Below are 16,812 nucleotides of genomic sequence, written 5' to 3' on the forward strand. Positions count from 1 at the left end.
GACTGTCTCTCTCTCTCTCTCTTCTCCATAAATGCCAGTAGACGAGCCTGGCACAGACTGTCTCTCTCTCTCTTCTCCATAAATGCCAGTAGATGAGCCTGACACAGACTGTCTCTCTCTCTCTCTCTCTCTTCTCCATAAATGCCAGTAGACGAGCCTGGCACAGACTGTCTCTCTCTCTCTCTCTTCTCCATAAATGCCAGTAGACGAGCCTGGCACAGACTGTCTCTCTCTCTCTTCTCCATAAATGCCAGTAGACGAGCCTGGCACAGACTGTCTCTCTCTCTCTCTCTTCTCCATAAATGCCAGTAGACGAGCCTGGCACAGACTGTCTCTCTCTCTCTTCTCCATAAATGCCAGTAGACAAGCCTGGCACAGACTGTCTCTCTCTCTCTTCTCCATAAATGCCAGTAGACGAGCCTGGCACAGACTGTCTCTCTCTCTCTCTTCTCCATAAATGCCAGTAGACGAGCCTGGCACAGACTGTCTCTCTCTCTCTTCTCCATAAATGTCAGGCGCTGTGCAGTAATAAAATAGTTACACACTCCCTGCTGCCTCTCGCCCCAGGCGTTATGTGTACCATTAGCAACATAAGCAGTGGGATCTCAGCCTTCCCTTTACAACTGGGGCTGTGCCAAAAAACGTATTTTGTAATCCCTTCAATCTAAGGGGTTGTCTAAACAGGCTTCGTAGCTCTTTGGCAATGTCACACAGTGTTCCAGGTACAGACCAGTGGCATCACTCCCATTTCACATCACCTGTCAATCAACCTCATTGGTTGTTTAAATGAAGAGTGATTACAGTTTCAAGAGGGGTACATTCTGTCTGGATAATCCCCTAGAAGGTTAGTCGATGTGTACCCACAGATAAACACTGCTACAGTCTGACTCCTCAAATTACTATGTGAAAAAGATGGCATAGAACGTCGTAGACAGCTTTCATAAAAGCGATCTGAGACATTTGTCTATAAAAGTTTTAATTCTACACAATAAAAAAGACATTTAAGGTTTATTTTTCAAATATTTGACTTGGATTATACGATACTACCCAATATCCCCAGGTACAATAGCTTTTGATTTTCCCATTGCAAGAAGCGCTTCCAACATTTCACACCAGTGGAAAGCTTTTCCTTTCAGGATTAAATGTAAAACTGCAGCCAGACCGGTGACCATGTCATGAAACCCTTAATGTCTTTTTTAACCAAACGAATGGCATATTTGGGCTGTTTAGTTCTCGTTCTTCTGAAAGTCTGCCCAGGTAGGGTAGGGTAAAGCCAGGGAATGGTCATCCAGGAGCCACATACAGTCAGTCAACCCACATCATACCATTCTCATTGTCACGTAAATAAATACAAATAATATATTTTTTACGCATATTTAACCCCTTGCAAACACTGATATACAGTTTAATGTGTTAGTATTTTTCCTGTTGGGAATCTGCTGCTTTATTTTTGTGACCGATTGTTCTCTGAGAAGAATTCCTGGTTTGACTGGTTGTGTTTCATGTTGTCTAAAGAAGAACTCTTTCACACAGAGAGAGTATTCACAACGTTAATCATTATAACTGCTAGCCTCTATGTAAACATGCCATATCTGTTTGGCGATCTTGGGAATACCCTCTCTACAGTTTATTACTGTATGTTCTCTTTCATTTCATCATTGCGTAGAATACAAGTTGTTTGTATAGGGTTACATGTTTTGCCAGAAGCAAGTCAACATATCTGTGAAGCCCCAGAAATATGAGTAGTTGTTTTGTAGCAACAGCAGATGCTTCACAGTTCCATTTCTATAATGGAAAAGGATTTTCATAGAATTGGATTCATTCCAATCAACTCGAGTTTTTCAGTGATGAGTTATGCTTTAATCTGATATGGAGTATTAAACTCTTCAGTCTGGCCTTGTCTTTCAAATGGGATACTATGCCTATAATGTCCACAAGCAAGCTGCAATAAAATCATGAACTGTTTTTGTCTTGCATCAATATTACACGGTTCATAAAGCCTGTTTCAAAATATTCATAATTAATATTGTAAAGAGAGGCATTCTCCTTAAAGCTGGTGTCCATCTGTTTTTCAGTGAAAACCTGGCGAGTTGACTTGTTCAACCAAAAGATCAAGGTATTTTTAACAAGGAGTTAGACTGAACATAAATAGCCCATGTTTTTGGTACGAACTGGCAGCCAATATTGTAATTTAGAGGAGAGCACAAAAAGTAGATTTAGTCGGTGGCAAGGCTTCAAACCCATTGAGTGAGAGCAGAACCATCTCATAATCTTACACATGCCAGTTGTTTTCACTCTGCGTTTCCTAATGTTTGGCTGTGGTACAGGGACGGGGACAGGGACTGGCACAGGGGTGGGACAGGGAGGGGACGGGAACAGGGACTGGGATAGAACGGGGACAGGGATGAGACGGGGATGGGACGGGGACAGGGACGTGGTTGGGATGGGGACAGGGATGGGACAGAGACATGGACTAGCACGGGATGGAAGGGGATGGGATGGGAACAGGGACTGGCACGGGGATGTGAACAGGGATAGGAACAGGGATGGGACAGGGATGAAAACGGGATGAGAACAGGGATGAAAACAGGGTTCCGAACAGGGGTGAGAACAGGGATAGAAACAGGGATGGGAACAGGGATAGGAACAGGGATACGAACAGGGGTAGGAACAGGGATACGAACAGGGATGGAAACAGGGATGGGAACAGGGATACGAACAGGGGTAGGAACAGGGATAAGAACAGGGATGGGAACAGGGATGGGAACAGGGATACGAACAGGGGTAGGAACAGGGATGAGGAACAGGGATGGGAACAGGGATAGAAACAGGGATGGGAACGGGATTAGAACAGGGATGGGATAGGAACTGGAACAGGGGTGGGACGGGGACAGGGACAAGGACAAGGCTGGGACGGGGTGGAAACAGGGATGGGACAGGGACAAGGATGGGGTGGGACGGGGACAGGGATGGGACAGGGACTGGCACAGGGGTGGGACAGGGACAAGGATGGGGTGGGACGGGACGGGGACAGGGGTGGGACAGGGATGGGATAGGAACTGGAACAGGGGTAGGACGGGGACAGGGACAAGGATGGGGTGGGACAGGGACTGGGACGGGGATGGGACGGGGTGGGATGGGGAGGGGAGGGGACAGGGACAGGGTGGGACGGGGTGGGACAGGGATGGGATGAAAAAATACACTGCAGGGACAGAAGAGCAATACTAGACAGGAATTATTGTGTCCTGTAGAATCACGTAAGCCTCATCTTAGAGACCAACTCTGTGTTTCTGTCCAGTAGAGGACAGGACATAGATAGGGGTGTGTGGTGGATCAATGAGTAATGACAGAGTAGAGAATGACAAGAAGAGGACAGAACAGGCCATGAGAGAGAGAGATGATTGGCAGACGAGTGAAGCAGGTATGACAGGGGGAAGGAAACCAGTAGAATAGTTGAGAGGAGTTGGGCCAGTGAGAGGGAGGGAGGGCGTTTGGACAGTGAGAGAGAGAGGGAGAGAGGTCATGAGCAGATGAGCTCCTGCATTTTTCAGCATGTTCTTGGAAAAATATAGATTTGGAGTTAGATAAACCATGGATTTTTTTGTCAGGGTCATGTACAGGATTCTACCCTCCACAGCATAGCCTTCGCTCCAGATCAAAACTCAAAACCTACAACCTGATTTTGGATGGAATTACCTGGAAGGCCCAAGCTATACAGCAAATACTCTGGCAAACAAATTGAAAACACCATCCAACCTGGAACTGAGTGAGTAATGTTTAGTCTGAAGCTAGATTTTATATTCAAAAGCCAAGAAGAAAAATACATTACAATGATATATTTTACTTTATGAGGACTGAATGCTGAGTTGGACTACCAAGCCTGCTAGGACAAGGAGATACAACTTTAATTAGCACTGACGTGTCATGTGAGAGGTGTCATGTGAGAGGTGTCAGAGCCCTTTAGCCCAACAATGGCAGGAGAATCAAACAGGCTACCCCAACCAAATGCAGAGGGCTTAGAAGCTGCCCCCCGCTGTTCAGGGGTAATTCAAATACTGTACCCTCTGTATATAAAAAAATGATAAGACAAGAAAAGAGTACAAAATGGAGCTCCTTATGGAAAATCAAGAGGCACTTTTTGCTGACTGTTATAAAAATGGGAACATAAGCAACTTAATCTTCCACAGAGACCATCCCCTGGCGTGGCACAGTGCTATATTAACACACTACCCCTATGTTAAGAGGGGGGGTGTTAACGAGGGGTGGAAACTCAGGATATTGCACAATGAGGACTCTGAGTCAGAAATATAAATCTCTATAAGTCTGGAACAGTATTGGTACAGGGCAACCCCAAACAGTTTTGGACTTTCACCTAATCAAAGCATTAGCCCAGCAGGAGAAGCTCTCCCTTGAGAGAGATACCCCCACCCCGAGCAGGTCAGACCAGACCTCTTCATTATATAAGCCCACAGACGAGCAACCCCAAGCGGAAAGTCAACCTCCCAGCACAGAATACTACCCCCTCATTGAAATGAAGGATAAATTCACCCAGCTGGAGGTAAGGCAGGTGGAGCTGGAACAGCAGGTGATTACACTCCAGTCAGCACAGACCCAGACAACAGTCCAGCACAACAACACCCCCTTAACCAGACCCAGACAACAGTCCAGCACAACAACACCCCCTTAACCAGACCTGGAGAGCTGGAGGTGGAGAGAGACATCTGCACGCTGGACTGTAGTGAGACAACATAAACAGGAGAAAGAGCAGGGAGCAAGAGAAGAACAGAGCACTACAGGAGAGGATCAGACTGTTGGAGGAGAGGGTGTGGGGGATGGCGTGTGACAGAGAACAACCTACTCGAGAGGTGGCCACCCCCACAGAGAAGCCAGCAGAACAGCCCACCTCAACTCCCGACAAAAGTCTCGACACCATAGCAGAACAGACCACCCCTGACCATAGCCTCAAAATCACAGCTGGTACAGACAAATGAAGAACCCCAAGCCCAGGGGATCTCACCCCCTCTGAGCACCCCCCCTGTCAGCCACCCTGATAGCCCTCCTGACAACCCCCCCACACCCACTGAGGACATACAGAAGACACAGATTGTACTCCTTATGGACTCAAACAGGAAATGTATACAAGAAAAAACACTTTTTCCCAAACACAGAGAGTGTCTAAACTCTAGTGTCCAAACACCCAGCGTGCCCTAGACCTTCTGTCTGAGGACCAACTAGGTTCACCCAGCGCACCCTAGACCTTCTGTCTGAGGACCAACTAGGTTCACCCAGCGCATCCTAGACCTTCTGTCTGAGGACCAACTAGGTTCACCCAGCGTGCCCTAGACTTTCTGTCTGAGGACCAACTAGGTTCACCCAGCGCACCCTAGACCTTCTGTCTGAGGACCAACTAGGTTCACCCAGCGTGCCCTAGACCTTCTGTCTGAGGACCAACTAAGTTCACCCAGCGCACCCTAGACCTTCTGTCTGAGGACCAACTAGGTTCACCCAGCGCACCCTAGACCTTCTGTCTGAGGACCAACTAGGTTCACCCAGCGCACCCTAGACCTTCTGTCTGAGGACCAACTAGGTTCACCTAGCCACATAATAATACACACAGGCACAAACCACCTGAGAGCACAGCACTCAAGGTAGGTGAAAGAAAAAGCTTATTCTACTTTCCCCAATGTACAAGTGGTTATCTCCACCCTGCTACCACGAAAAGACTTCCACCCTGCTACCATACAGCGGGTAAACGCAAGTATTTCCCGCGACTCTGTCTCAAAACCAAATGTTTTCCTGGCCCACCACTCCACCCTGGACTTGAACAGCCTTTACGACCAGGTCCACCCACCCACCCCAACCAATCAACACCCCCCCCAAGTCAACCATGCCCACACCCGATTTAGGCCCCCGCAGATCATACCTATGCCCCTCCTGCCCACCCCATGTCCCCTACTCCCGCAAAGAGGGCCTCAACATGAAAGTTACACATACTCCCAGGCTGTGAGCGGGCAAACAGGCCCAACCCCTACTCTTACACTAGCCCAAGCCAATGGAATGTACCAGATGCTCAGCAGGCTCTGCCCACACTTACTGGCATGAGGCCAAACCACCCGACCAACAATATTGGACACTTTATGGAACACAAAGCCTTAACTATCTCATCCTGGAATATCCAAGGCCTGAGGTCATCTGCCTTTGGACTAAAGAGCAGGAACCTGGACTTCATCAAAGAAATCGGAAATGGAGACATTGTCATCCTACAAGAAACATGGTATAGAGGAGACGGACCCACTGGTTGCCCTCTAGGTTACAGAGAGCTGGTAGTCCCATCCACCAAACTACCAGGTGTGAAACAAGGAAGGGACTCAGGGGTATGCTAATTTTGTATAGAGCAGACCTAACTCACTCTATTAAATTAATCAAAACAGGAACGTTTTACATTTGGCTAGAAATTCAAAAGGAAATGATCTAAACAGAAAAAAATGTCCTCCTGTGTGCTACCTATATCCCCCCCACTAGAATCCCCATACTTTAATGAAGACAGCTTCTCCAACCTGGAGGGGGAAATCGATCAGTTCCAGGCCCAGGGACATGTACTAGTCTGTGGTGACCTAAATGCCAGAACCGGACAAGAACCTGACATCCTCAGCACACAGGGGGACAAACACCTGCCTGGAGGTGACAGCATTCCCTCCCCCATATGCTCCCCTAGGCACAACTATGAAAACATAACAAACAAAAACAGGTCACAACTCCTGCAGCTCTGTCGCACGCTGGGTATGTACATAGTCAATGGTAGGCTTCAAGGGGACTCCTATGGTAGGTACACCTATAGCTCATCTCTTGGCAGTAGTACTGTAGACTACTTTATCACTGACCTCAACCCAGAGTCTCTCAGAGCGTTCAGAGTCAGCCCACTGACACCCCTATCAGATCACAGCAAAATCACAGTCTACTTGAACAGAGCAAAACTCAATCATGAGGCATCAAAGCCAAAGGAACTGAGTAATATTAAGAAATGCTATAGATGGAAGGAATGTAGTGTTGAAACCTACCAAAAAAAAAAACAATTAGGCAACAACAAATTCAATCTTTTTTAGACAAGTTCCTGGACAAAATGTTCCACTGTAATAGTGAAGGTGTAAACTTGGCAGTAGAAAATCTTAACAGTATATTTGACCTCTCAGCTACCCTATCAAATAAAAAAAATTCTAACAGAAAACTGAAGAAAATTAACAACAATGACAAATGGTTTGATGAAGAATGCAAAAACCTAAGAAAGAATTGAGAAACCTGTCCAACCAAAAACATAGAGCCAGGAAACCTGAGTCTACGCCTTCACTATGGTGAATCACTAAAACAATACAGAAATACACTATGGAAAAATATGGAACAGCACGTCAGAAATCAGCTCAATGTAATTGAAGAATCCATAGACTCTAACCACTTCTGGGAAGATTGGAAAACACTAAACAAACAACAACACAAAGAATTATCTATCCAAAATGGAGATGTATGGGTAAACCACTTCTCCACTCTTTTTGGCTCTATAACAAAGAACAAACAGCAAAAACATATAAACTCAGCAAAAAAAGAAACGTCCTTTTTCAGGACCCTGTCTTTCAAAGACAATTCGTAAAAATACAAATAACTTCACAGATCTTCATTGTAAAGTGTTTAAACACTGTTTCCCATGCTTGTTCAATGAACCATAAACAATTTATGAACATGCACCTGTGGAACAGTCATTAAGACTTACAGACGGTAGGCAATTAAGGTCACAGTTATGGAAACGTAGGACACTAAAGAGGCCTTTCTACTGAGTCTGAAAAACACCAAAAGAAAGATGCCCAGGGTCCCTGCTCATCTGTGTGAACGTGCCTAAGGCATGCTGCAAGGAGGCATGAGAACTGCAGATGTGGCCAGGGCAATAAATTGCAATGTCCGTACTGTGAGACGCCTAAGACAGCGCTACAGGGAGACAGGACAGACAGCTGATCGTCGTCACATTGGCAGACCACGTGTAACAACACCTGCACAGGATCGGTACATCCAAACATCACACCTGCGGGACAGGTACAGGATGGCAACAACAACTGCCCGAGTTACACCAGGAATGCACAATCCCTCCATCAGTGCTCAGACTGTCCGCAATAGGCTGAGAGAGGCTGGACTGAGGGCTTGTAGGCCTGTTGTAAGGCAGGTCCTCACCAGACATCACCGCAACAACGTCGCCTATGGGCACATACCCACCGTCGCTGGACTAGACAGGACTGGCAAAAAGTTCTCTAGACTGACGAGTCACGGTTTTGTCTCACCATGGGTGATGGTCGGATTCGCGTTTATCATCGAAGGAATGACCTTTAAACCGAGGCCTGTACTCTGGAACGGGATCGATTTGGAGGTGGAGGGTTTGTCATGGTCTGGGGCGGTGTGTCACAGCGTCATCGGACTGAACTTGTTGTCATTGCAGGCAATCTCAACGCTGTGCGTTACAGGGAAGACATCCTCCTCCCACATGTGGTACCCTTCCTGCAGGCTCATCCTGACATGACTGTCCAGCATGACAATGCCACCAGCCATACTGCTCATTCTGTGCATGATTTCCTGAGAAAACAAAAAGATAATTTCTTGACACATTGGAAAGAATTAACAAAAAAAACATAGCAAACTAGAATGCTATTTGGCCCTAAACAGAGAGTACACAGTGGCAGAATACCTGACCACTGTGACTGTACATAGTCAAAGCCTCCTTAAGTTTGGGTCAGACTCAGTGAGCATAGCCTTGCTATTGAGAAAGGCTGCCACAGGCAGACATGGCTCTCAAGAGAAGACAGGCTATGTGCACACAATGAGGTGGAAACTGAGCTGCACTTCCTAACCTCCTGCCAAATGTATGACCATATTAAAGACACATACACTGCTCAATAAAATAAAGGGAACACTAAAATAACACATCCTAGATCTGAATGAATGAAATAATCTTATTAAATACTTTTTTCTTTACATAGTTGAATGTGCTGACAACAAAATCACACAAAAATAATCAATGGAAATCCAATGTATCAACCCATGGAGGTCTGGATTTGGAGTCACACTCAAAATTAAAGTGGAAAACCACACTACAGGCTGATCCAACTTTGATGTAATGTCCTTAAAACAAGTCAAAATGAGGCTCAGTAGTGTGTGTGGCCTCCACGTGCCTGTATGACCTTCCTACAACGCCTGGGCATGCTCCTGATGAGGTGGCGGATAGCCTCCTGAGGCATCTCCTCCCAGACCTGCCCTAAAGCATCCGCCAACTCCTGGACAGTCTGTGGTGCAACGTGGCGTTGGTGGATGGCGCGAGACATGATGTCCCAGATGTGCTCAATTGGATTCAGGTCTGGGGAACGGGCGGGCCAGTCCATAGCATCATTGCCTTCCTCTTGCAGGAACTGCTGACACACTCCAGCCACATGAGGTCTAGCATTGTCTTGCATTAGGAGGAACCCAGGGCCAACCGCACCAGCATATGGTCTCACAAGGGGTCTGAGGATCTCATCTCGGTACCTAATGGCAGTCAGGCTACCTCTGGCGAGCACATGGAGGGCTGTGCGGCCCCCCAAAGAAATGCCACCCCACACCATGACTGACACACCGCCAAACCGGTCATGCTGGAGGATGTTGCAGGCAGCAGAACGTTCTCCACGACGTCTCCAGACTCTGTCACGTCTGTCACGTGCTCAGTGTAAACTTGCTTTCATCTGTGAAGAGCACAGGGCGCTAGTGGCGAATTTGCCAATCTTGGTGTTCTCTGCCAAATGCCAAACGTCCTGCACGGTGTTGGGCTGTAAGCACAACCCCCACCTGTGGATGTCGGGCCCTCATACCACCCTCATGGAGTCTGTTTCTGACCATTTGAGCAGACACATGCACATTTGTGGCCTGCTGGAGGTCATTTTGCAGGGCTCTGGCAGTGCTCCTCCTGCTCCTCCTTGCACAAAGGCAGAGGTAGTGGTCCTGCTGCTGGGTTGTTGCCCTCCTACGGCCTCCTCCACGTCTCCTGATGTACTGGCCTGTCTCCTGGTAGCGCCTCCATGCTCTGGACACTACGCTGACAGACACAGCAAACCTTCTTGCCACAGCTCGCATTGATGTGCCATCCTGGATGAGCTGCACTACCTGAGCCACATGTATGGGTTGTAGACTCCGTCTCATGCTACCACTAGAGTGAAAGCACCACCAGCATTCAAAAGTGACCAAAACATCAGCCAGGAAGCATAGGAACTGAGAAGTGGTCTGTGGTTACCACCTGCAGAACCACTCCTTTATTGGGGGTGTCTTGCTAATTGCCTATAATTTCCACCTGTTGTCTATTCCATTTGCACAACAGCATGTGAAATGTATTGTCAATCAGTGTTGCTTCCCAAGTGGACAGTTTGATTTCACAGAAGTGTGATTGACTTGGAGTTACATTGTGTTGTTTAAGTGTTCCCTTTATTTTTTTGAGCAGTATATTTCCCTCAGATTACACAGATCCACAAAGAATTTGAAAACAAACCAGATTTTGATAAACTCCCATATCTTCTGGGTGAAATACCACAGTGTGCCATCACAGCAGCAACATTTGTGACCTGTTGCCACAAGAAAAGGGCAAGCAGTGAAGAACAAACACCATTGTAGATACAACCCATATTTCTGTTTATTTATTTTCTCTTTTGTACTTTAATCATTTGCACATTGTGAGAGGGAGGAGTGGTTAGAGGGAGTTGGGCCGGAGGGAGGGAGAGAGGAAGTTGGGGCAGAGGGAGGGAGAGAGGAAGTTGGGGCAGTGAGAGGGAGAGAGGGAGTTGGCAGTGAGAGAGAGGAGTGGTTAGAGGGAGTTGGCAGTGCGAGAGAGGAGTGGTTAGAGGGAGTTTGGGCAGTGAGAGGGAGTTTGGGCAGTGAGAGGGAGTTTGGGCAGTGAGAGGGAGTTTGGGCAGTGAGAGGGAGTTTGGGCAGTGAGAGAGAGTGAGAGAGAGTGAGTGAGAGAGAGTGAGTGAGAGGGAGTTTGGGCAGTGAGAGAGAGTGAGAGAGAGTGAGAGAGAGAGAGTGAGTGAGTGAGTGAGTGAGTGAGTGAGTGAGTGAGTGAGTGAGTGAGTGAGTGAGTGAGTGAGTGAGTGAGTGAGTGAGTGAGTGAGTGAGTGAGTGAGTGAGTGAGTGAGTGAGTGAGTGAGTGAGTGAGTGAGTGAGTGAGTGAGTGAGTGAGTGAGTGAGCGAGTGAGCCCAACAACTGCTCCCGGGTGCAGATGACATGGATTAAGGCAGCCCCCCGCACCTCTCTGGTTCATAGGGATTGGGTTAAATGCAGAAGATGCATTCAGTTATGCAACTGACTAGGTTTCTCGGGAGGGAGGGAGTGAGTGAATGGTGGAAGGACAGAATGAGGGGCAGACAGAGTGAAAAAGGGTGAGAGAGAGAGATGGGAACATAAACTCAGAAGAGTTGGCTGAGGGCAGGTGAAAGTTCCAAATATCCAGACCCCAGATTCCTGTATTGCTTTCAGGATAGCGTGCTGATGTGAGCTTGTTGTTTTCCCTCTCTGTCTGCAGCAACCATGAAGAAAAGCAGTGTCCTGTTTCCTGGGGGGGGTGGCCTGAACATGAATGGGATGAACACCCCAACCTTCTCCGAGGGGGACCTACTTCTCCAGGTACAACATGGCACCGTACAGACAGACAGACAGACAGCAGTTTGGGATGGGCCCATAGTGTCTAAATGTCTTGATTGACTGACAGACATCTCAGCACCCAGAACCAAATCTTCTGCAGGCGCTGGCCAGTTTTGAATGTTAAAAGTCATGAGAGACTACTGGCTGGCAGATGAGTAGGTAGACCCAGACATTGTTCATGCGTTTGTTAATCCAGGTGGATTGAGTTTTAATCCAGGACCATCCATTTCGCAGGAAGTTTTGACAGGTGAAATAGGTTGTCTGACAGGTGAAATAGGTTTTCCTGTTACTTCATGCCAAGGCCTGGTCACGGTTTACTACGCTTAACAAAGCGAACGCTCCCCCAGTGCTCTAGCACGCTGTTTTCTCATTCTCAGATGTCAGGTACATTTTCACACCAGCGATTACTGGCATGTTTGGGATTCCTCTCTCAAGATGGAGGCTGGTATGATCATCAGTCAATGCAGAGGGAACTGTGATAGACAGTAAACAGGTTGCCAGATTATAATACCCCCATTGTAAGGACCGACGCCGGAGATGAGAAGCAGGTACGGGAAGTTGAACATTTTAATGAGGAACAGCGTCAGCACACGGGTAAACAAGGACACATGACAGTCAATGCAGAAGCAGGGAATAGAGAGGGGAACCAGACAGATATAGGGGAGGTAATGACAGAGGTGATTGAGTCCAATATTCACTGATGCGCGTGACGGGGGGAAGGCAGGTGTGTGTAATGATGATGGCAGGAGTGCACAATGCTGGGTAGCCTGGCACCCTCAAGCGCCGGGGAGATGGAGCAGGCATGACACCCATAGTAAACAAGTTGCTAGATTACAATCCCCCTATAGTAAACAGGTTGCTAGATTATAATCCCCCTATAGTAAACAGTTGCCAGATTACAATACCCCTGTAGTAAACAGGTTGCTAGATTATAATCCCCCTATAGTAAACAGTTGCCAGATTACAATACCCCTGTAGTAAACAAGTTGCCAGATTACAATACCCATGTAGTAAACAGGTTGCCAGATTACAATCCCCCTATAGTAAACAGTTGCCAGATTACAATACCCCTGTAGTAAACAGGTTGCCAGATTACAATACCCCTGTAGTAAACAGGTTGCCAGATTATAATACCCCATAGATAACAGGTTGCCAGATTATAATACCCCCATAGTAAACAGGTTGCCAGATTATAATACCCATGTAGTCAACAGGTTGCCAGATTATAATACCCCCATAGTAAACAGGCTGCCAGATTATAATACCCCTGTAGTAAACAGGTTGCCAGATTACAATACCCCTGTAGTAAACAGGTTGCTAGATTATAATCCCCCTATAGTAAACAGTTGCCAGATTACAATACCCCTGTAGTAAACAGGTTGCCAGATTACAATACCCCTGTAGTAAACAGGTTGCCAGATTACAATACCCCTGTAGTAAACAGGTTGCCAGATTATAATACCCCATAGATAACAGGTTGCCAGATTATAATACCCCTGTCGTAAACAGGTTGTCAGATTATAATACCCCCATAGTAAACAGGTTGCCAGATTATAATACCCATGTAGTCAACAGGTTGCCAGATTATAATATCCCCATAGTAAACAGGTTGCCAGATTATAATACCCATGTAGTCAACAGGTTGCCAGATTATAATACCCCCATAGTAAACAGGTTGTCAGATTATAATACCCCCGTCGTAAACAGGTTGCCAGATTATAATACCCCGTAGTAAACAGGTTGCCAGATTATAATACCCCCGTAGTAAACAGGTTGCCAGATTATAAAACCCCCACATGAACAAAATGTCTTCTTTAATGCAACCCTGTCATTAATGCGTTTGTTTTTGTAGCTCGTCTGGAGCAGTGAAGGTGAAATGTTATATAGTGAGAGTATACTGTATTAACACTGTATCTGGTCTTGCAGGCTCTGAATGGCTTTGTGCTGGTGGTCACAGCTGAGGGACATGTGTTCTATGCCTCTCCTACTATCCAAGACTACCTGGGCTTCCATCAGGTAACTACTAGTAGTGAGTGCATACGCCAGGGTTGTGGGAATCGAACCCACAACCCAGCTCCATGCTCTACCAACTCCAACACCATGCTCTACCAACTGAGCCACATGGGACATCACATCACAACTGTAACAACATCACATCTCTAACATAACACAACTGTAACAACATCACATATGTAACATAACACAAAACAACATCGCATCTGTAACATACAGTGGTTTGCGAAAGTATTCACCACCTTGGCATTTTTCCTATTTTGTTGCCTTGCACCCTGGAATTTTGTATCATTTGATTTACACAACATGCCTACCACTTTGAAGATGCAAAATATTTTTGGGGGTGAAACAAACAAGAAATAAAACCAAAAAACTGAACTTGAGCGCACATAACTATTCACCCCCCCCCCCCCCCCCCCCATGTCAATACTTTGTAGAGCCACCTTTTGCAGCAATTACCGCTGCAAGTTTCTTGGGGTATGTCTCTATAAACTTGGCACATCTAGCCACTGGGATTTTTGCCCATTCTTCAAGGCAAAACTGCTCCAGCTCCTTCAAGTTGGATGGGTTCCACTGGTGTACAGCAATCTTTAAGTCATACCACAGATTCTCAATTGGATTGAGACCTGGGATTTGACTAGGCCATTCCAAGACATTTAAATGTTTCCCCTTAAACCACTCGAGTGTTGCTTTAGCAGTATGCTTAGGGTCATTGTCCTGCTGGAAGGTGAACCTCCGTCCCAGTCTCAAATCTCTGGAAGACTGAAACAGTTTACTCTCAAGAATTTCTCCGTATTTAGCGCCGTCCATCATTCCTTCAATTCTGACCAGTTTCCCAGTCCCTGCCGATGAAAAACATCCCCACAGCATGATGCTGCGGATGGTGTTCTCGGGGTGATGGGAGATGTTGGGTTTGCACCAGACATAGCGTTTTCCTTGATGGCCAAAAAGCTCAATTTTAGTCTCATCTGACCAGAGTACATTCTTCCATATGTTTGGGGAGTCTCCATTTTTTACATTTTACATTTTAGTCATTTAGCAGACGCTCTTATCCAGAGCGACTTACAGTAGTGAATGCATACATTTCATACAATTTCATACATTTTTTTTTTTTTTTTTTTTTTTTTTTCTGTGCTGGCCCCCCGTGGGAATCGAACCCACAACCCTGGCGTTGCAAACACCATGCTCTACCAACTGAGCAAAAGGCACGTCTCCCACGTGCCTTTTGGCGAACACCGAATGTGTTTGCTTATTTTTTTCTTTAAGCAATGGCTTTTTTCTGGCCACTCTTCCGTAAATCCCAGCTCTGTGGAGTGTACAGCTTAAAGTGGTCCTATGGACAGATACTCCAATCTCTGCTGTGGAGCTTTCAGGGTTATCTTTGGTCTCTTTGTTGCCTCTCTGATTAATGCCCTTCTTGCCTGGTCTGTGAGTTTTGGTGGGCAGCACTCTCTTGGCAGGTTTGTTGTGGTGCCATATTCTTTAAATATTTTAATAATGGATTTAATAGCGCTCTGTGGGATGTTCAACGTTTCTGATATTTTTTTATAACCTAGCCCTAATCTGTTCTCCACAACTTTGTCCCTGACCTGTTTGGAGAGCTCCTTGGTCTTCATAGTGCCACTTGCTTGGTGGTGCCCCCTTGCTTAGTGGTGTTGCAGACTCTGGGGCCTTTCAGAACATGTGTATATACAGTTGAAGTCGGAAGTTTACATACACCTTAGCCAAATACATTTAAACTAAGTTCTTCACAGTTCCTGACATTTAATCAGAGTAGAAATTCCCTGTCTTAGGTCAGTTAGGATCACCACTTTATTTTAAGAATGTCAAATGTCAGAATAATACTAGAGAGAATTATCTATTTCAGCTTTTATTTCTTCATCACATTCCCAGTGGGTCAGAAGTTTACATACACTCAATTAGTATTTGGTAGCATTGCCTTTAAATTGTTTAACTTGTATCAAATGTTTCGGGAAGCCTTCCACAAGCTTCCCACAATAAGTTGGGTGAATTTTGGCCCATTCCTCCTGACAGAGCTGGTGTAACTAAGTCAGGTTGTAGGCCTCCTTGCTCGCACACGCTTTTTAAGTTCTGCCCACAAATTTTCTATAGGATTGAGGTCGGCTTTGTGATGGCCACCCCAATACCTTGACTTTGTTGTCCTTAAGCCATTTTGCCACAACTTTGGCAGTATGCTTGGGGTCATTGTCCATATGGAATACCCATTTGCATCAAGCTTTAACTTCCTGACTGATGTCTTGATGTTGCTTCAATATATCCACATCATTTTCCCCTCCTCATGACATCTATTTTGTGATGTGCACCAGTCACTCCTGCAGCAAAGCACCCCCACAACATGATGCTGCCACTCCCGTACTTCACGGTTGGGATGGTGTTCTTCAGCTTGCAAGCGTCCTCCTTTTTCCTCCAAACAAACAATGGTCATTATGGCCAAACAGTTTTATTTTTGTTTCATCAGAACAGAGGACATTTCTCCAAAAAGTACTATCTTTGTCCCCATGTGCAGTTGCAAACCATTGTCTGGCTTTTTTATGGCGGTTTTGTAGCAGTGGCTTCTTCCTTGCTGAGCGGCCTTTCAGCTTATGTCGACATAGGACTCGTTTTACTGTGGATATAGATACTTTTGTACCTGTTTCCTCCAGCATCTTCACAAGGTCCTTTGCTGTTGTTCTGGGATTGATTTGCACTTTTCACACCAAAGTACGTTCATCTCTAGGAGAGAGAACGCGTCTCCTTCCTGAACGGAATGAAGGCTACGTGGCCCATGGTGTTTATACTTGTGTACTATTGTTTGTACAGATGAATGTGGTAACTTTAGGTGTTTGGAAATTGCTCCCAAGGATGAACCAAACTTGTGGAGGTCTACAATTGTTTTTCTGAGGTCTTGGCTGATTTATTTTGATTTTCCCATGATGTCAAGCAAAGAGGCACTGAGTTTGAAGGTAGGCCTTTAAATACATCCACAGGTACACCTCCAATTGACTCAAATTATGTCAATTAGCCTATCAGAATCTTCTAAAGCCATGACATAATTTTCTGGAATTTCACAAGCTGTTTAAAGGCACAGTCAATTTAGTGTATGT

The 16,812-nt window shown here is 46.1% G+C and overlaps 1 protein-coding gene across 1 annotated transcript in view; it reads left to right on the plus strand.

The window, feature by feature from the left end:
* Positions 1-16,812, plus strand: part of ahr2a (aryl hydrocarbon receptor 2 alpha) — a 72,191-nt gene that overhangs the window by 42,605 nt on the left and 12,774 nt on the right. The window contains 2 exon segments of the mRNA NM_001123684.1: positions 11,577-11,677; positions 13,622-13,711. Of these exon segments, the coding sequence (NP_001117156.1) occupies positions 11,577-11,677; positions 13,622-13,711 (191 nt within the window).

This window comes from Salmo salar, chromosome 21 (genome assembly GCF_965601325.2).
Source record: "Salmo salar chromosome 21, fSalSal1, whole genome shotgun sequence".
Taxonomy (NCBI): Eukaryota; Metazoa; Chordata; class Actinopteri; order Salmoniformes; family Salmonidae; genus Salmo; species Salmo salar.